At 35.6% G+C, this 21,849-nt stretch overlaps 1 protein-coding gene and 1 pseudogene across 19 annotated transcripts in view; both read right to left on the bottom strand.

Moving 5' to 3' along the window:
• Trim37 (tripartite motif containing 37) overlaps window positions 1-21,849 on the bottom strand; it is a 260,965-nt gene that overhangs the window by 200,026 nt on the left and 39,090 nt on the right. For all 19 annotated transcript variants that reach the window (XR_011704892.1, XR_011704893.1, XM_071603113.1 and 16 more), the window contains exons 10-14: window positions 20,629-20,679; window positions 18,875-18,956; window positions 17,838-17,914; window positions 2,141-2,320; window positions 181-295 (exon numbers count right to left, since the gene is read on the bottom strand). Coding sequence is in view for 17 of the 19 variants with exons in the window: in XM_071603113.1 (XP_071459214.1) it covers window positions 181-295; window positions 2,141-2,320; window positions 17,838-17,914; window positions 18,875-18,956; window positions 20,629-20,679 (505 nt within the window). In the remaining 2 variants the exon portion in view is untranslated. The remainder of the gene's footprint in view (window positions 1-180; window positions 296-2,140; window positions 2,321-17,837; window positions 17,915-18,874; window positions 18,957-20,628; window positions 20,680-21,849) is intronic.
• LOC114104226 (large ribosomal subunit protein uL30-like) lies at window positions 5,325-6,057 on the bottom strand (annotated as a pseudogene).

Here is a 21,849-nt window from a genome sequence, read left to right as displayed (position 1 = left end):
GTGGCTACCAAACTGGGAAAATGCAGAACCCTAGAGGCTCAAAAGATGGGAAACAGGATAACTGGATTTTTTTCTACAAAATTATAAAAAGCATTAAATATTTAATATATAATTTCCAAATATAACAGGCAAAATGGACAGTATGAAACACTAAACCAGAAGTAGATGTTATTTCCTTACCTCTTTAAGATTATTTATTTGTTGGATATAACTAGTCTGCGCAGCTTCCAACTGAGTGATATACCAATGCTGATCCCGACATTTTTGAAAAAAAGTTGGCGAACGGACCTGAAACCTTAAAAGAATTGTTCCACATGAAAAATAACTCAAACAGTAAAATATTAACAGTCTAGCCTTGAATCTGTAACTATAAATTCCACAATTTTATGATTTGAGACAGGGTCTTATTAAGTAGCTGGGGGTGACTTCTAATTTGCAATTATCTTGCCTCAGTCTTCAAAGTCATTGGGATTATGGAAGTGTGCCACCATACCCAGGTTCAATAAGAGAAATAATCTGTTGCTATTTCATGCTTCAGCTATGAACGTGGGAAGTTATTCAAACATCAGTTTATTAACCTACTAAAGAGCCATGTCTTTGTTCTTGCCTTATTTTAATGATAGTGATGTTGATTATGATCCTTAGCACCACATAAAAAATGAATAAAAATATTATTTTTCTTTGTGAATAACTAAAAGAATAAAATAAAACCCAGAAATATTATGAAGCAGAATTCAAATAATGTCCCCAAAAGAAAATATAAAAAATATCATTAACGTTTTTTTCCTACACCAAAAATCATATCCCTTTTGTTCACATCTTTATTCTCCCAGATAAACAAGGAAGAAGACATAAATGTAAAGGTTGATAAAATGGCAACTCAGTTATCCAGCATGCTAAGGACAAAAAGAATTCAGAATAACTGAAATTAGGTAAAAAATTTTGTTTTGATGAAAATTTTCTAAACCATTAAACACTTTGAAACTTCTCAGTTCAGACCATCTGAATCTCCTCTTTTAAACATTTTGAGTTCTCATCCAGGCTTGGTGGTGGTACATGACTGTAATCCCAGATACTGAGGCAGAAGGCTCTCAAGTTTGAAACTTAGTAAGACCCTGTCTCAAAAGAATTAAAAATAAAAGGGCTAGGGGTGTAGCTCAGTAGTAGAGAGCCCTTGGGTTAGCAAAATCCTGTTTCAAACGAAAAAAAAGGCTGACGATGTAGCTAAGTGGTAGAATGCCCCTAGATTCAAGCCTGAGTACCAGGAAAAAAAATAATTTAAAAAAGCTACCCCAACATTCAGTGGGGCTGTTTTTTTTACAGTGATTACATAGTCTGTTCCTTCTGGTGAAAAACATATGAACAAGCATTACACGCTGGCTTTATCTCTATTCCACTTTTTTCTTTCAGTGTTGGGGATTGAACTCAGAGCCTTGCACATGTGGATGCAAGAGTTCTACCATGGAGTTTCCCCAGACCCCCTCTAGTCTCCTATTTTGAATTTGCTGTTTTCTAGAAAGTTGGTTTGTAAAAGCAGTCACCAAATACAATGTATCCTGTGAAGTGAAAAAAAGTTAGGCATTTGATACCTCACTGTTCTCAGATTATACCTTCCACATGGTCTGGAAGAAATTTATACAAAATTTTTACTGTGGTTGCATTTTGACTTGTGACTCCTCACATGACATCAGGTAGTGGAATTTTCCACTCTTGGCATCAAGTTGGCACTCAAAAAGATTTGGATTTTCGGGCTAAGATTGGGGCTTAATAGTAGAGTGCTTGCCTAGCACTCTGGGTTCCATCCTCAGCAACACATATAAATTAAAATAAAGGTATTGTGTCCATCTACAACTAAAAATATTTTTAAAAAAAGATTTGGATTTTAGAGTATTCCAGGTTTTTAGATTAGGGATCCTCAATCTGTGATAGTTTCCTTTAACTTGGACTTAATAACCAGATGTTGAACAAACTTCTGATATTTACTATACACTTAAATACTTTGGATTTGAAATAAAATAGTTAAGAAACTAGTAAAGTTAGTATAGATTTTAGTACTCTTCTTCATTAAATGAATGGACTTTAAAATTTTGACATTATTTCATCCATAATAAAAGTCACAATATCAAATATTTCCTTTTACCTTAAAATTACTGTATCATTTTGTCGATTCAAGTATCCTTCATTTGCAAGTAAGTCCAAACGGAAAAATCTATTATAGCCCCAGCATTCTCCAACTTCAAAGTCAGATGCAAATTCTCGAATGATATTTTTAGTAGGATCATTGCAGGACTGGTGAACCATCTCCACACGATATTCATATCTAAAATTGAAAAACAGACTATTAATATAGAGTGAGCAAAGTAAAAAACAAGTAAGGACAGTAATCATTTGAGAAGAAATTTCACAACATATATACGTGTGTGTGTATATGTGTATACACATATACACACACACACATACATACATACACACAGTTAAACTTCTTTCACAAAGGATTATACAAGTTTACAAAAAGAGCAATATACTGAATGGGCCACCAAAACATGACTGGCATAAGGGTCCTATTTTCCTCATAAAAATGTTTACCAAGGGGGCTGGGACACTGTTTGGGGATAGAGCATTTGCCTAGCATGCATGAGGCCCTGGGTTCAATCCCTAGTAGTGAAAAAAAAAAAAAAAAAAAAGTTTACCAATATATTAGGAATGAAACAGCACCTAAAATAATAAATTTCATATAAACAAATACTTCAAAGTGGATTTTACCAATGCTGTGAATTTTTTCCTTTGTTACTTGTATTTCCATACATATATTCTATTTCTATTATCCTTTGAGAATTATCACCATGAGATTTTAAAATATTAATTTAAGAATACTTCACTACACTTTTCCAATATAAGTTATAATAAAACAACTTATGAATTCAAAAATTTAAACCTATAAAAATTTCTAATGGAAATTAAGTATACATTGGGAAAGTTATTCAAAATAATTAACTGTCAATTTCATCTAAAAAAACAATTTTTTATATCTACTTTTAAAATGAGTACAGTGAAAACTGGAAACTCAAAAACAATCAAGAATATTGAAAATGTGGGAGAAAGGATATTAATGAAAATGATCAAATATGTCTAGATTCAAGTTCAGATAAAAGCTTAAAATTGATATAAAACGATTTCTGAAAACTCATATGCTTTGTATGAAAAGGCATACAGTGTTTAGGCAAAACAGTTTTTTCATTAGTTCGTTTAAGTCTTGAGAGAGAAAGACTGAACATTTCTCACATGGCAATTAATCCAAGTAAAATTATGTACATAGCATCTCAACTCTAACATTAGATAAAACTAAACCTTATATATGAATGTCACAACCCAAATTCTTTCCTTCTATCAAACTATTTCCTTAAACAACTCGAAATTTCCCCTTTCCGAAAGAAGTCATTCTTCACTCTTAAAAATCAAACCCAGGATGTCACTTACATGCAAATTTCCCCTGAAATCCTACATATATGTATGCTAACCCTAACCCTTTATAAACATATTTAAGTATAATTAAATTATGCAAGCAATTCTGCAGAGTTCTCGTATTAAAAAATCGACTGGACTATTATACATGATTTCAGCTACCCTACTGTTAAACCCTGAATTCCATAATTAAATGGCATTTCTAGGAAGGTATTTAGATAATATCTAATAAATGCACAAATTCCAATCTTTTTAAAACATAGAATCTTCAATATTATTATCAACAATAGTAAGATTACTACCATTTGTAAGACAATGTGAACTTTAAATTCCTAAAGTAGGGTTGGAAATCTTATTTAAATGGGAGAGTCCCTAGATTGAATCTATCAGCATCAAACTAAACAACTTTAGCATTTAAATTATGGTCAACTTTGAGTTAATCATTATATACAGGATGAGTGGCTCCAAGTTCATTGTGTGTGTAGGGGGTGTGTGTACAGGGGTTCTGAAATATTTAAACATTATTATCCTTTCGCCATGGAATTGCCTTTGTATATTTCCAAAAAATCAGTTGGCTCTATGTATGAATTTATTCCAAGACACTATTATATTCCACTGATCATTTTGCCTATCCTCATGCTAATACCATAATGTTCTGATTACTGTACTTTATTACAATTCTTTTTTTTAAAGAGAGAGAATTTTAATATTTTTTTAGTTTTCGGCGGACACAACATCTTTGTTTATATGTGGTGCTGAGGATCGAACCTGGGCCGCACACATGCCAGGCGAGCGTGCTACCGCTTGAGGCACATCCCCAGCCCTTATTACAATTCTTAAAACTATGTAGCATTAGCTTTCAAATTGCTTTCAGTGATTCTCTATTGCTTTTTTTTATTTCACTGGATTCTGCTTTGATCTTTTTTCTTTTTTTTCTCCTTACATTGCATTTTTCTTTTTTCTAATCTACAACGCAGAAGTAGAGGTTATTGATTTGAGACCTTTCTGATTTTTATTTATAGACATTTAGCACTATAAATGTCTATCCACCTACTACTTTAGCAACATACTACAAATTCTGGTATGTGTTTTCATTTTCATTCAGTCAGAAACACTTCATTTTTACTGGTGCATTATAGTTGTACAATATAATAATATAATTTTGCCCAAAACCTTCCCCAGCACTTCCCCGCTCCTCCCACTCACTGGTCCCTTTCCTCTAGTCTCCTGCTCTCCCTTTGCTTTACAAGCTATCGTCTCCTACTTTTCTCTTCCTTTTTCCTCTGGGAAATATAATACTCTTGACCTTCTGATTCAATCAGAAACACTTTTAAAAAATCTTGTGGTTTCCTTTTTGATCCAGAAGTTATGGAGAAGTATGTTATTTAGCTTTCAAATATTTTGATATTTTCAAAATATCTGTTTAGTACCTAAATTCCATTTTGGTGAGAAAACAAACTTTAAATCATTCTGAGTTCATTCAGACATGTTTCATGATCCTGAATATGTAATATCTTGGTAAATACATGCTCTTAAAAATAATCTGGCTAGGTCCAGTGGGTGTATGCCCATAATTCCAGAAACCCAGGAAGTTCAGGCAGGAGGATAGCAAGTTTGAGGCCAATCTCAACAACTTAGTGAGACCCTGTCTCAAAATAAAAAACAGGTCTAGGCACGTAGCTCAGTGGTAGAGCATGCGTGGGGTTCAATACCCAATACCCAAAGAAAGAGCCTTTAAGGTGGTTTTAAATGATATGCCATTTATACGGGGTGTGTGGTACTGGAAATCAAGCCCAGGGGCTTGCTCATAATAGTCAAGCCCTCTACCTATGAACTAAATATATCTCCAACCCTCTTTATATTTAAAATGAATTTCTGGTGGACAGCACATACTTCAATCTTGCATTTTTTAGCCAAGCTATCTCCATCTTCACAAAATGAACGGTCTTTTTCTTCATTCCATTTCATGGAGAAAATAATTTGAAGGGCCACAGGGAGTTACTTGCTTCTTTGAAATGTTTTTCAATAGTATATCTCTCATGAATCAGATTCTCCATGCAGATGATGCCATATTTACAAAAGATTTATCTGTCAAGTTAATTCACTTCTTAATTTTGCCATCATCACACTTATAATTCATTTACCAACTTCAGGTTCAATTACTCCCATACAATATATGGGTGTGCCCAATCCTCAGCATGTTAATTAAACCACTGTTGAGCTTAAGAAAGATGCCATTAAAGATCCAGTAAACGCAAAGAAAGTACAATATCTTATGGACCTTTTGGGTACACCCCATAGATAACTCTGATCTGGATGACAAATGCTATTATGGGTCTTCAGGTAATAGAAATTGCCAGCTTTTCCTGCCATCCTAGCCATTGAAATCTGAGTTCTGTATGTCTGTCTGTATTCCTCATGACAGTGCTTAGCTTCTTCATAGATAAGCTTCCTCCTTGCCTTTCAAAGCATATTTCGGGCAAACTTTTTCTCAGATGATTTTTACCTACAGTTCTGCCAAATACCTTCACTTTTCTTAGGGGTTTCTGGCAGAGCAGGAATCTTCTTTTTGGTGGGGTTCTCTTTTTTTTTCCCTCCATCATTTTTGGAACTGGAGATCAAACCCAGGGCTTTGAGAATGCAAGGCAGACACTTTGCCACTGAGCTACATCCCAGCCCAGGAATCTTCTTTTTGATACCTTCCAAGTTTCCAGACAAAAAAAGAGCCAATCTCCATCTTTTAAGTGAGCTAATGTAAATTTAATCTATTTGTTTTATAATCCCATTTTATATTCTTTCTTGCCATGTTAGCTGTATATCTGTTACTTTATAGTTCTCTGTTGTGGTAGGACAATAATCTCTCTCTTCCCCCATAAAATATCCACATCCTAATCTCCAAAACCTATGAATATTATCTTCTATGGCAAATAAGAGCGCATGTCACTGTATAAAGCTAAGAATTATGAGACTGAGGAAATTATCCTGAATTACACAGATGGAGCCTAAGTGTAATAAATGTTCTTATAGGAGGAAAGCAGAGGAAAATCTGACATGAGACCAGAAAGACAAGGCAATATAACCATAGAAACACATATTGGAGTGGTAAGGCAACAAGCCAAGGAATGCTGGCAGTCACCAGATGGTGGAAAAGGCAGGGAATGAGTTCTCCCCTTGAGTCTCTGGAACAAGCACAATGGTAGTAAAAGGTTGATTCAGCAATAAATTGCAGACTTCTGAATTCCAGGACAGTGAGAGAATAAATTTTTATTGTTTTACACCACCAAATTTGTGGCTTTTTTTTTTTTTAAGTACATAAAGGAAATTAATACAAAGGTACATAATCTTTAACTTATTAGAGATTAGCTTTCAATTGCACCGGTTACAGAATAACATCAGACTCTTAATTTGTATGTCTATGTACTCAGTTTTTAACCTTTACCTGATTGCCATCATGCATTTATTTCAATAAATTTACTTTCCCAAAGCGTTAATTCTCTTTCAATGTTACTTTAATTTTTTAAAAATGTTTAAATCTACTCTCATATTTTCCATTTCTGGTACTCTTCTCTTTCTTCCTCCCCTCTCTTTTAGATTCAAATTTAGATAGCCAAGTGTCATTTTCCCCCTTCTACCTGAAGCATTTCTTATAGTCTAGGTCTGAAAATATATCTGCAAATGTCTTTGTTTCACTTTAACTTTTTAAACGATATTTTTGGTAGATACAGAAAGCTAGGTTGATAAGATATTTTTGTAAAAAAAAAAAAAATACAGTATTACCATTTCACTTTATTTCAAATGAGAAATCTGATTTCATTCTTGCCCCCTTTTTTCATGGGTGGCAGGGGTGGGGGTGGTACTGGAGATTTAAATCAGGGTGGCTTAACACTGAGCCACATCCCCAGACCCTTTTGTTTATTTTCAGACAGGTTCTCACTAAGTCTTTAGGGCTTTGCTAAGTTGCTGAGGTTGGTCTCAAAATTCGTAATTCTCATACCTGAGCTTCCTGAGTCACTGGGATTACAGGATCTTACACTATTAAACAAATGCTATACCACTGAGCCACACCCTCAGACTGATTTCATTCTTTTGTTTCTGTACATATAACATCTTTTTTTTCCTGTTTGATATTCTGTTTATCATTATTCATTTAAATATTTTTTCTGCCTGAAGGAGGTGGAAACTTACAACCCTTTGGGGGAAAATGGAAACTGAGGACTCTGACCTTTCATAATTTCCTTTATTTGCCAAAGTTCCCCTGCCTGCTAAAAGTAAGCCTTCCAAAAATATATAACAAACTCCTCCCATGATGTGACCCTGCTAAACCTTACAAAACTCAGACCCTTGTTGTAGCCAGTCACCATTTTCCCCTTGAAAATGTGTCCTTCTGTTGCTTAATAAAACATAACCAATCCATTGAGGTCAGTCTCCCTTTTTCTTTTTGTATTTTCTTTCATTTGGTGCAGAAACCCAAAACGGGATTGGAGACTCTCTACCTCTCCTTATCCTAATGAACCTCTACCATCTTTTCTCATCTTCCTTCCATTCCTTTCCTTCTTTCCTCCTGATAGGAGGTGGCCCTTCATGCTTTCCAAGTACATCATAGCTTAATGGCAGCCAGTACTCAATCCCAATCATGGGCTAGATTTTTGCTGCTTTACTGCCATATGGATAGAGCAAGGACACGTATCAGGTCCTTTATTGGTGTAGGAGGCATTCTCCTAACCCTATCCTCTCCTATTTCTTCCTTCTCTTATGTATTCAGACCTACAGATCAGAAGCCACTTTTTGCCATTTTGTTCCTGCAAGCAACATAAGTCTTCTCATTCTTCAGAAAGGTAAAATTCCTTCTGGTCTCTCACAAAGACACCCTACCCAAGATCCTCACCTTCTGGCTCATCCAGACTCCAGGAGTCTTCTCACCAATGGGATTGCAGGAGGGGATGCCCCCTCATTCTCTGATGGAACTCTGTCTGGTGATGGGTGGCATCAAGGGATGCTTTGATTTTGACTGCCAACCCAGGTCAAAACTCTCCAACATGGGGGCTCCATCCCATAGGACTCCCCTTTAGGTTGTCTCATTAAATAAAAAGTTTTTAGATTGTCCACTTCCAATCTGATCTCAAAAGTAAATGTCTTATTAGGCTAAGTACACAGATCTGGCTATAACCTAAATTAGACAACCTAAGTTGATGGCCAGAATTCAGAATCCAGGACCTGGACCCCCAAATCCTCCAAGACTTGGACAATTTCTTCTAAGGAAATGGCAAATGACCTGAAGTTCGATACCATCAAGCTTTCTTTTACTTTTGTTCAAAGTCCTCATTTTGCCCACCTTGCGCTTCTCTACCATTGATTATCACTGACTTCCCATTCCATAAGCCCCTGACCCCAGCCCTCTTCATTTACTGCCCCTGAAATAGCAGATGAACCCCACCAAAGGTAAGTAAAGCTGGAGAATACAAAGGTAAGCTTCACAGACAGGAATGCCTGGTAACTATCAAGAGAGACTGTCAGAGTCACAAGCGTTCTTCTGAGTTAAGACTCACAAATCTTCCTAACTTCCTACATAGGCAAGCTTGACCTGTGTTTCCGTGAAGGCTAGTATGACTATCTAGCTCCAATATTTATCCCTCATATTGGTCTAAAAGATGTAATGTGGCACATAAAGGTCCTAACTAACTTTACTAAGAAAACCCTAATTGACACAGATAAAGGGATCTCTACTGAACACATAGGTAATGCCAAAAGAAAGGTATTTTACAAAAATCAAATGGCATTAGACATCTTAAGTATAGCTCATGAGGACATCTGTGACATTATAAAAGCTAAATGTTGTATATGATAATTCTATCAAATGGGCCCCATTGGTAACCCCCAAATGCTTTCATTTCCAAGAAGCAATTTACCTGCAGCCCTGCCCAGCCTAAGTAGACAGGATAAGTCAATTCCTCAGGAAACTACACGCAGGAAAATATAAGCTCAAGATAATATGGACAAAAGGAACCCAAATTCTCTGAAGGAAGAGACTTTTGTGACCAGATTCTGAAACTCTGGGAGATAAAGATAGTTCCTACCAGCTATAAAATCTGTTAAGAATGTATGGTTAGAAATCCAATTAGAACCAGTCAGCATAGGCCAAGGTGACCCAGAGCTGCCATGACAGTGGGGACTTGAAAAATCTGATGTCACCCTGCTGTCAGTCAAAAGTCAAGAGGTGGGTTGGATTCCCCTTTCACCTAGGTATTGGGAATATTTGTTCTGGCTTGCTCCAGTTCCTTTTCTGTGTGAGAAATTTGGTGCGTGGAAATTTGTGGCTCAGCAGTAGAACGCTCGCCTCGCACATGCAGGACCCTGGGTTGGATCCTCAGCACCACGTAAAAATAAGTAAGTGAAATAAAGATAATGTGTCCAACTACAACTAAAAAATAAATATTAAAAAAAAAGAAAAAAGAAAAGAAATTTGGTGCGTGAGACAGAGGAAGGCCTCAGACAACTGAAGACAGCTGGCCAGGGTCACTCCCTGGTTCTGCATGAAGGTCTCATATTCTAAATTTGACTCTGACAGCCCTCTGGGGTAGCAAATATTGACCATTATCTGTCTCTGTTTCTGATGGTGGAGGGCATCCTGAGATGAAATCTTGGTCTGATCTGAGGGCTCTGGGAAAGAGGTGACCCATTTAATCCCCAGAGTGTGAACCAAGCAATCTCTCCCTTTTCAGAAATGCTTCTATGCCAATTCTGTCCACACTGTCTGCCTCTTAAACAGGAACCCATTATGAGAGAGTCTCAAGATAAAGCTCCCTTAAGCTTTAAAATTAGACAGCCTTCTCTAGACTCTAAGAAGATACATTTTCTTCTGTACTCCTCTCATCTGGCAGGAAAAAAGAGCAGAAAATCTGTTTTAGTTACTTGGAGTAAAACTATCCCCACATCTATCCTGGTTCAGGAATCCAAATTATTTATTTTCTCTAGAGGAGATATCTCCCAGAGCACTAATAGGCCTGCCTCCCACTTCAAAATGAGGGGCATAATATGAAATCATTGTCCTGGGGAGTATGAGGACCCAAAAGGACAAAGGGAACATGTAGGACATTTTAAGGACACAACTAGCTGACAAATGTCTTCCCTTAAATTAAAATAGTTATTACGAAGTTAGTTAATATCCTCCATACTGAGTGAGGCCCCAGCTATAGGTCATGGAAGGAAAGGAAGAAACTGCTTACCCAAGAAGCTCCAGCACTAGGGAGCTGTCTCCTAGCCAAAGAGAGAGCTTTCTCGGCAAAGGTGCCCATGTTCTGTTCTCTTTATTTTTGTTCAGAGGGAAGCTTCATCCTCAAAAGTAATATTAGGGGATGACATAATCACAGTTGAGATAAAGGAGATGCCTAATAATTTTCTGCATTCAACCTGGCCTGATTACTAACTGGAAAAGGGTCCCAGAGGAAGTAAACTCTGGGACCACACCTCAAGAGACTGGTTTTACAAAAAAAAATGTTTAAAATGCTCTTCATATGAAGTTTTGCCAGTTAAGCTCAAAACAGCAGCTTCCCTTACTTATCTTCGATAACCAAATCTCTCTATCTCCAAGTCTTACAGAGCTTGCAGAGATGATTGTCCAAAAACAGCTTGAGACCAAAAGGGAAAAAAAAAGTGTCACTTTTAAATTCAAACCTAAATGGCTGGCTGTCTTATCTGCTCTTGCACTCTACAACCCTGCTTTCTTAACAAGTTCCTCCCTAAAACTACAGCACAAGGAAGGGAAAATGGAATGATAGACTCTTACTTGAGAATACTTACCTAAGGATTAAAGGCTCCCTCATTCTTTCAATACCTAAATTGATTTTAATCTGAGCCAAAAGTGCACTCTGGTCTAATGAAGATGTTTGACATGCTCCTTTACTAATTATAGCTTTGTCAATTTTTTCTAGAACATCTGTTCTTTCCCAAATTCTGTATTTTTCAGCTTGTGGTTTTATGGTAAATCCACATTTGATCCTGTATGCCTAAATTAAAATATTTTTCTGATCAGTCTTATTTTACCTAACGATAGAGGTTTTTACACTCTGTTCAGAGGGCTAACTCTAAAATACATTGGAAAAAATCTCCATTTACAAAATCCTACCTGTGGAGATCTACCTACAAACAGCTACAAGATCTGTTTCCTGTTTTGTGTATGTGTGCATACCTGGGTATTGTGTTGTTTTGTCTACATATGTGCTAGTGTTCATGTACATGGTATCAAAGTTGGCATACAGATAAATGAGCACTCATAATAAATTAAAATTTAAGAGAAATGGATCCAAGTATCTTTTAGGTCATGTGACTTTAAAAGTTCAATTTAAATTAGGTAAACAGATGAGAGTAAAAATGTCTTTAAAATGACTAACACAAGTTTTCTAGGTGGTCAAGACAATTAACAGAGTACTGGTTTTCATAAAATGTCTAGCCATTGTTTCTAGGATTTTACTTCAACAGGAAAGAGATAGCTGGTACTGCTGACTACACTTGTCTGGTATCTTGGTTTTTACATTTAAATATGAGTAAATCAGTTTTAACATCAACATCAATGGGGTTAATCATAAATGTGTTACAAGAGACATCTGATTAATTTACAAAGTTAAAATGTTAAAACATCAACTGCTTCTTAAACCCCAAAAGGTAATATATTTAAAGACTAAATGTGTTTTTATAAACTGGTAAATGAAAATAGAGTTTTAAAGATTAGCTTATTTGGGGTCTTCACTAAAGCAAGGTTACTAAAAGTTCTAACAGGTGTAATTCTATATGCAAAGAGTCCAAAAGTTTCAGCTGTGTTTCAATTAAAAGTAGTGTAAACAGCATAAAGTATTTCATCTTATTAAGAGGAGTAATTGGGAAAACTCAGAAATTTCATAAGGCTTATTCAGAATGTGAAAAGTAGAAGGATGAGAACATCTTTTGTGTGGTAAAGTAAAAAGTTGTAGATCTCTTAAGTTGCAGAAAGTCTGTGGAGGGTAAATTTCAAAAAATTTGTGTGTAACTAAATTGGTCATTTATAAGTAGCACAATCAGTTAGTTATTCAAGGTTTTTTTTTTTTTTTTTTTTTTTTAAACTAAGGTCAAATATAAATGTACTGATATAAACCAAAGTTTAATCCTCTACAGGTTAAAGTAACAAGGATTTCTTAAAACATTAATCTGCTCTTATCTAGCAGGATAATTTCTGTGTTAAGTTTTATTCTTTAGAGAAACTAGTCTTAAAGGAATTAGGGTTTCTAGAACTCTGGTTAAAAACAACTGTAAGAGTACTATACTACATTACAGATTCTGAACTTTACTTTGAAAACTAAACTTGGTTAATATAAGAACATCAGTGTAGGGCTGGGGATACAGCTCAGTTGGTAGAGTGTTTGCCTTGCATGCATAAGGCCATGGGTTCAATCCCCAGCACCAAAAAAAAAAAAAAAAAAAGAAGAGGAGAAGAAAAACATCAGTGTAATCCTGTTACTGGCTTCTTCTTATCTTCCAAGTATATAAGTCTTTAAAGTTTAAGGTTTAGAAGCATTTTACCAAACTGGTGTTCTTGAAACTAAAGTTTAAAGTAAAGGTTTGAGATTATAAAAATTATGTTTATTGACTCATAGCTATTATACAAACTAAATATTTTTACTCTTGTTAATTTCATTTTATATTTTCCTTGGAAACCTAACTGTTCTCTGTTAGTGCCTAAAAGAAGTACAACTTCTAAAGAATATCGACCCTAATTAAACAGAAGGGGTAAAATATAAAGTTATAGACCTTAAAGGTAAAACCTGGTACTGTTAAGACTGGTGAAACTGGCATGCTGAATGTTTAAGACCAAAGCTTAGAGACTAAAGTTAAGGAAATAAAAGGTCCAAGAAAGAAAAATAAACCAATATTTGGCTCTTGCCCTCTGAGGCCAGCTTGGATCCAGGGAATGACAGCACTTCTCTAAGGGCTTTGCAACTCTGGGCCACTGACCTCCCAATCAGGAGGACCAATGAGATGCTGGAGTACAGAAAGCCATCCAGTACACAAGCTGCAAATAGGAGGGCCATTGGAGAAGGAGATGTCCCTAATACTTTCAAGGGAAGTCATATGGTCAATGAGATCCTGACCCCTTCTGGAAGATGGCACTAGAGGTGCTAAGAGGCTTCCCTCAAGTTCCCAAGAGTGACCCCTCTGAGGTAACTCAACTGATTCTTAACAATAGATAGGAACAAGGCCAATTTGACCAGATTGATCTTAAAACACCTACCAAAAAGAGTTATAACCAAACTACAGCCATACCTGGGCATTTAAAAGAAAAACAGTTCTTTAAATGAAACTTAAAACTTGTGTCAGCCCCGTAGTCCTGGTGCCCCATAAATTCTGAGGCATTTTTCCTTTGCAAGGTTCATATTTACCCTTCCTCACCAAAAAATTGGACTGGCCTCTGTACCTTGGTCTTCCTTACTCTTCAAACTGACCTTTTACCTAATAAGCAAAAGTTTGCCTAATCCGATAATGACACACACTAGATGAGCCCACCAGTTTATTCCCTTACTCATAGGGCTAGAGATATCCACTGGAATTGGCACAGGCGCAGCGGAATCAGGAACCTCTATTCACTACTATAAAAAGTTGTCAGAACAGGTTATTGAAGATATTCAACAGGTTTCCAATTTGGTATTGACTTTACAAAATCAACTGGATTCCCTGGGGTCTGTCATCCTGCAAAATCATCTGGGCCTAGATCTCCTTACTTCTGAACAAGGTGACCTCTACCTTTTCCTCAGGGAAGAATACTGCTTCTATGCCAATCAATCAGGACCGGTAAGGAATGAGGTTAAACAACTACAGGACCCACTGGAACAGTAGAAAGAACTAGCTGATTCCTGGTGGGCCTCACTGAAAAACCTAAAACAGTGGACTTCCTGGCTTCTCCCTTTTTGGTGTGTGTGTGGGGGGCATACCAGAACTTGAACCTAGGAGCATTCAACCACGGAGCCACATCCCCAGCGCTATTTTACATTTTATATAGAGACAGGGTCTCACTAAGTTACTTAGCACCTTGCTATTGCTGAGGCTGGCTCTGAACTTGTGATCCTCTACCTCAGCCTCCCAAGTCGCTGGAATTACAGGCATGCACCACCATGCCCAGTGCTTCTCCCTCTTTTAACCCCTCTAATACTCATTTTTCTTATAATAATCTTTTTTCCCCTGCTTTAACTTTGTACAGAAGCAATTTCTTGAAAAGGTTACCTGACTAACGCAGATCACCTCCTAAGAACATGCAAAAGCCATTTTCCTCCTTCGCTCACAACATGATTCTCGTAAACCCCATAAGGAATCACCCATTAGATGCTGAAGTTCCCTTTCTCTATAACTCCTCAAGCCACAACCACCAGGACTGTATAACCCCCACCTTCTTATCCTACTCCAGATCTCTAACAGGGAATTCCCCTATTCCACACCTCCTCAGCACTTCCTCACTGGAAAACCTCAGCAGAGGGTAGCCAGATATGATGAATTCGCCCCAAGTCATCTGGAATGAAGGAGGTGGAAACTTAGAACCCTTGGGTGGGACAGACACACACACAACAAGGACAACTGAGGATTCTAATCTTTTGCAGTTTCCCTTACCTGACAAAGTTCCCCGGCCTGCTAAAAGCCCACCCGCCAAAAGTAAATGACAAACTTTTCCTGCAATGTGGCCCTATAAAACTCAGACCTTGTTGTAACCAGTCACCATTTTCCCCTTAAAATGTGCCCCTCCATTGCATAATAAATCATCACTGATTGAGATATGTCTCCCTTTTTTTTTTTTTTTTGTATTCTCTTTCATTTGCTTTCAATCCCCACCTTCAGAGACTATGTATTAAGGTACTTGAAGCCAGTCTACCATTTTGGAATTCATACATATACATACATGTTTATGTTTGTATGTGTGATTTGTCTAATTTCTACTACTATGCCTTTAAGTGCAATAACTTTTTAAAATATTTTTAATTGCAGATGGGCACGATACTTTTATTCATTACATGGTGCTCAGGATCAAACCCAGTGCCTCACATATTCTAGGCAAGTACTCTACCACTGAGCCACAAACCCAGCCCTACAATAACTTTTATAACATTTAACCAGTCATTCATTCCATCCAGTCTATTTGTGACCTCAAATAGTTCAATTTCTTTTTTTTTTTTTTTAATATTTATTTATTTATTTATTTTGGCGGACACAACATCTTTGTTTGTATGTGGTGCTGAGGATCGAACCTGGGCTGCACCCACGCCAGGTGAGCGCGCTACTGCTTGAGCCACATCCCCAGCCCAAAAATAGTTCAATTTCAAGAAGTTCAATTTGAGTCTTCTATGTCTTCCACATCTCTACTTAACTGTTTGTACAAATGGAATACAATTCTGTCTTAATGTCTTTCTCTCATCATTCTTTGTCAGTTCCTGCCTGATTTCAATTGATTGATTCTCCTCCTCATTTATTAAGTATGTTTTCTTGCCTATTTGCATACTCATTAATATCTTTTTTTGCACACCAAACACTGCAAATAATTTTTTTTTAATGTTGGATACTTTTATAATCTTGTAAATTCTCTTGAGCTTCATTCTAGGATGGAGTTAGGTTACCTGGAAACAATTTGATCCTTTTGGGTCTTGCAGTCATTTATTAGGTGAATCCAGAGTATTATTCACTTTAGGGATAACTGTTCCTTGCTACTTAGGGTAAATTTTCTTCAGTACACTACCCAATGTCCCATTAATTTTAAGTATTTCCACTGTGGTTGGTGGAAGTAAGCATAGTGCCTAGTTCTGTGTAAGCATCAGGTACTCAATTATTCCCTCTAATCCTTTCAGGTAGTTCTTTTCCAAATTCAGGCATTTGCCTCACATGAATGTCCTAATCAGTACTCTGCTGAATAGTCAAGGTGAACCCACTATGAATCTCTGGATTTCTGTGGCTTTACTGCTCTGTCCTCTCTGGTAATCTGTACGATGCATTCTAGCTGTACTGGATGTCCTAAACTCTTAGCACTACTTCCTCAACTAAAAAGTCTACAAGATTCTACCTCAGATACCCATCCTTGTGTTGCAGCCTGAAAACACACATGGCTATAGGACAGAGCAATCAAAGAACTAATCTGTTTCTTATCTCTTGAGAATTGCTTCATTTGTTCCCTAATCTAGAAAATGTTGGGTTTTTGGGGGTTGTTGCAGGAGAAAGGGGTAAATCCCATCCCTGTTACTCCATGTTAGCTATAAACAGATATTCTGTACCAGAGTCGACAGATTTTATATAATAAGGGGAAAAAAAGTTCATTGATATGGCTCTTAATTCCACATCACAGGTAACATTTAAACAAACTACTGCTTGTTCAGATTGAATATGACATTAAAGAAGATAAGTAATTATAAAACTATTTTTTATAATATTTCCCCTTAACAAGAATTGGATTAGTGGATGCCAGGGACTAGGCAGAAAGAAACTGGTAAGTGACTACAAGGTTTCTTTTTATGGTAATAAAAATGTTTTGAAATTGGATAACTGATGATTGCAGAACTCTAGGTCTTTAAAAAAAAAAAATCACTGACTTGTACATTTGCTAACAGGTGAATTTTATGGCTTCTGAATTATATCTCATTTTCAAATTTTTCCAACTAAGTGTATTCAAAATCTGTGAGGCCAAATTTTATTTATATATATTTCAATCAAAAGAGCTTATTATAAGAAATTAAATATAGAAGCAAATGGGAGAATCCAGTTGTCACTGTCTTCTTTGTCCAATAATGGGGATTGAACCCAGGGTTATTGTACCACTGAGCCACAGCCCTTTATATTTTTTATCTTGATACATTCTTGCTAAACTGCTGAGGCCTGCCTCAAACTTGCAATCCCCCAGCCTCATTCCACTCAGTTACTGGGAATACAGGCATGAACCACCATACCCAACTCAGCTAAGCAAAACAGTAAAGAGATTTCCAAAAATGCAAAGCAAGAAATTTTCATAATAAATATTTTGTTTAGGAAAATTGTCACTTTTCATTTAAAAAAACTGTTTATGTTAATAAGCAATAGGCTTATTTTACAGTGAATTTTAAATTTTTTAAATATTTTTCTCCGTTTTAATTTCTAATTCAGAAAATAACAACAGATATAGCACATATAAAGAAAAACTCTGGGATTCCCAATAAATTTAAGAGTATAAATCCTTATACTCCTAAATGAGAGAAAACAGTTAAAACTATTCATAATATCATCATACTGTGCCAAGGATTCCATAGTAATGTACATCTTAACACAAAAAAAAGCAATTAACAAAAGTAATTAATGAAAATTGCTAGGGAGATATAGATAGGTACACATTTTATTACAACTCTTACTTGGAAGTTTCAGGCAAACCAGCTGAGAGTTCCAAAAACACAGATAAGTAGTATCCACGGACAACTCCATTTCCATCCTAAAAAACAAGAAGGTTAACTTAGAATTATGCAGAGGAGAGTGAGGGGAAGGAAGTGGGTGTGGAGATGTGATGGAATGAGACAGACATTATTACCCTATATACTTGTATGATTATACTACTGGTGTGACTCTGGCACCATGTTCAGCCACGGGAAGGAGAAGTTGTGCTCCATTTGTGCACAATGTGTCAAAATGCATTCTACTGTCATGTACAACTAACAAGAAAAAATTTAAAAAATAAAATTTAAAAAAGAATAAAGTTCTTAAAAAAACAAGGCTATGCAAATAGAAACTGTTTAACAATTTAAAAAAAATTAAACCACAAGCTGAAGGCAAAAAACAAACACCAAAAAAACGAAAAATTTATGGCACAGTAAGATCAACAAAATGCAGATTGGTATCTTACATCTGAATTGTGAAATGTTTTTAACCTTAAAAGCAATAAAATAAATTATAAAACACCAACAGGTCTGAGTCCATAACAGTTTTAAACTTCTGTACATTAAAAGTGAAAATATCAAGGCATACAACTTAAGGATTAACAAGTCTGAAAAGTGTTAACAGGTTTAACATACACAGAACTCTTCACAAAAACCAGCCTAAAAAAATAAAAATTCATGGGCCAATTTAAGAAAATATATGGGTCAAATCCTGAATTCACCATCAGCAAATGTTTTTATAGTTTTCTGTTTTAATATTTTAAAGCATTTTTAAAAGAAGAATTTTAAATATTTCTTCTAAGCATAATTCTTTTACAAACCAGAAATAAAATTTAATCATGTCTCAGGATTTGTTATATCCACACTTAACTCATTTTTCCACAGATTTAGTAATGTATCCCACAAAGAAACAAAATCATCATTACTTTAATTTCCTTACTCCATTAAAACATTAAACAAATACACCATGGAAGAATAAATGATCTTTGGTTTCAAAATTAGAAATATAAAAAACTTACTGGGTAAACTTTTAATCTCCAACAGAGTCCTGAAACTTGAAGAGGTGGACTGTAAACAGGATCTGCTCTCTGGCGCAAAGTGCTTAAGAAAAAAAACAACCAAATTCCAAGATCAAAACTGTAAAAATGGCAATAAGTTTAAAAACCAACTACTTTCTTCGAGTTACTTATATGAAATCCTGAACAACTCATAGACAGCAACTGAATAAGTCAAGATTTCACTGTTAACTTTAGATATTATCTACATTCTGAAATAAGAGAAAATTTAATAGTGAAATATTCAGCAATATCTATAAAGTTCGGTAAAAACGAAATTGTGACATTCAAGGGAAAAGGAAAGTATCATTAAGTTTCCTAAAATTAATTCTGCTCCAATAAGCAGTCTTTCATCATCCCTCCACTCCACCTCTCCCAATAAGCAGTCTTTCATCATCCCTCCACTCCACTCCCCAAAAAGGCTGGAGGCATGGCTCATGGTAGATCATCATATGCTTAGCATGTGCAAAGCCCTGGGTTCAATCCCAGCACTGAACAAAAAACAAGAAAAGCAAATATTTATTTCCCACTTCTGTGTAGTATGATTATCCTTTTTTAATATGGAAAAACAAGAGAATAACCTGCTAAACCTTAATGTATATGGGGAAAACCTCTTAGAGACTATGCTTTAGCCACAAAATTATCCCATAAGAAAAAATACATTAGATGGGGGAAATCCTTTTTTTTTTTTGGAAGGGGTACTGGGTATATTTAACCCAGTGTGTTTTACCAAATCAGCTCTATTCTCAATCCCTTTTATTTTTCATTTTGAGGCAGGGTCTCACTAAGTTGCTCAGGGCCTTGCTACATTACACAGGCTGGCCTCAAACTTGCAATCCTCCTGCCTCAGCCTCCCAAGTCACTGGGAATACATGCATACACCACTGCACCCAGCAGTATAACCTTATTTTGATGTTATTGCCTACTCCAAGTTCTTTTCCCAAAAGATTTTTAGTTCCCAGTTTCATGTTGCCCTTGAAGACAAGTCCCTAAGGATCTTAGTGATTTTGAATCTTTGCTTCTAAACTAAAAACAGCAAAGGCTAATAAAATTAACATGCAACTTACGAAGCCTGTAAGTTTCTTATAATAGCCTCTTATAGGCAATTTCTCACTTTGAGCTGAAACAAATGGACCCCAACACTTTTGTTTCGTAGGATGGGTAGGTGGGGGATCACTGACTTCTATATTTCTGGCCCCGCACTTTAGCAAAAGCAAAGTAGACTCTCTTCTTTAAAATGTTTATCAGTCTTGGTAGAACATAGACAATCTGAGAATTTAAAATTCAAAACATTCCAAAATCTGAAACCTTTGAGCTCCAACATGAATCTACAGTGGAAAATGCCACACCTCACCTCATCTGATGTGTTGCAGACAAATCACAAGGCACTAACAATACCATATAAAATTACCTGCATGCTACAAATATAATGTGTGTATATAAAACAAATGAATTTCATGTTTAGACTTACGTTCTGCATCATTAAACATATGCAAATATTCCAAAATCTGAAATTTGAAACACTTCCAGTCCTAGCATTTCAGATATTGTACAATTGAGACCACCATCTATGTTTCTAATAGGAAACTTATTTCTTCTAAGATTATTAATCTGAGTGACACAGATCACCAATCTCTATCCTACTGAAGAATCACATTTTTTCACTTTTCCTTATGTATACATACAAAAAACCCCACAAAGTTGTCAAAAACCCTTACCTGAAATTCTCTAAAACAAAAGTGGCTGAATCATAAGATGGCACTAATTCACTAAAAAGAAGCAAAAAAAAAAAAATTATTTAGCTTAATATGCAACTTTAAAATTTCATTTAGTTTAAAAACAAAAAGTCCCTCAATAATACCTTTAAAACTTTATTAAACTAGTCCCTATGAGATATTTCCAAATCCTTGTTAAATATAATATTAAATGAATTCCTAAAACTGCCAAGTTTTTAAATTTTACAAAGAGACTAAAAAAAGTATACTCAAGAAAATAGGAAAAAGAAAGAAATTGGTGCTTAGGCTACAAATTTGAATTATAAAACAAATATAAGCAGGCTTTAGAAATGAAAAGAAATAGCAAAGTTAAAAATATCACAATTTATCCAAAGAATTCCTTCAAAACAACTTTGTAGAAATATTAATAGACTTTAAATATACTTTGAGACTACTTACTAGTAAATAAACCTACATAATACATAATCACTTAGGAGATAAATGGGATGGACTAGCATAATAATACTTTCTTGGCAATGCAAATTTACCTAAAACAACTTTAGTTCCATAGTATCTCCTCCAAAGAGAACTTAACTATAACTATAGCAGATGGGATATGAGATAATCCATTTTACTGGTAACTACCCTTAGATCATGTGGATGGCTTGTGGTACTCTCATTAGAACACCTCTAAAGTCATTAAAGCACCATTTATTATAAAAATCTTATCATATACAGTGTTTTAATACACACTATAAATTTGATAAAAAGTTTAACAAAACAACAAACTGAAAGCCATTTCACAATATCTTCAGATACATTTTCTAAAGTCAATTCATCAAAAATTTAACCAAAATAAGAGAGGGACACATCAATAACATTGTCACACTATGATAGTGCCTAAAGAAATTAGTGATTTTCCCTATGAAAATACAGTATTGATAAAAAATAAATTATTCTTTATTCAGCTAAATAGGTCACATCTTTTTCACAGTAAGGAGATGTACTTTGCCCTGCAATTGTTAACTATAAAACTACTATCCAAATTGACTATGTGAAGCACTCATATCCCTGGTCAATTGTTACCTGATTCATATTCTTCACCCCTAGATCTTTAATCCCCTTCATGTAAGTGATTTAGAAGTCAGATATTCGTGGAAGTCAGCCCTAAGGTCTCCCCATTATATGCTTTCTAGCAGAAATAATGCCCTTAGTGCCTAAGAA

The sequence above is a fragment of the Marmota flaviventris genome, chromosome 17, assembly GCF_047511675.1.
Source record: "Marmota flaviventris isolate mMarFla1 chromosome 17, mMarFla1.hap1, whole genome shotgun sequence".
Taxonomy (NCBI): Eukaryota; Metazoa; Chordata; class Mammalia; order Rodentia; family Sciuridae; genus Marmota; species Marmota flaviventris.
The sequence above is the reverse complement of the archived record's forward strand: the minus strand, read 5'-3'. Positions and strand labels throughout refer to the sequence as shown.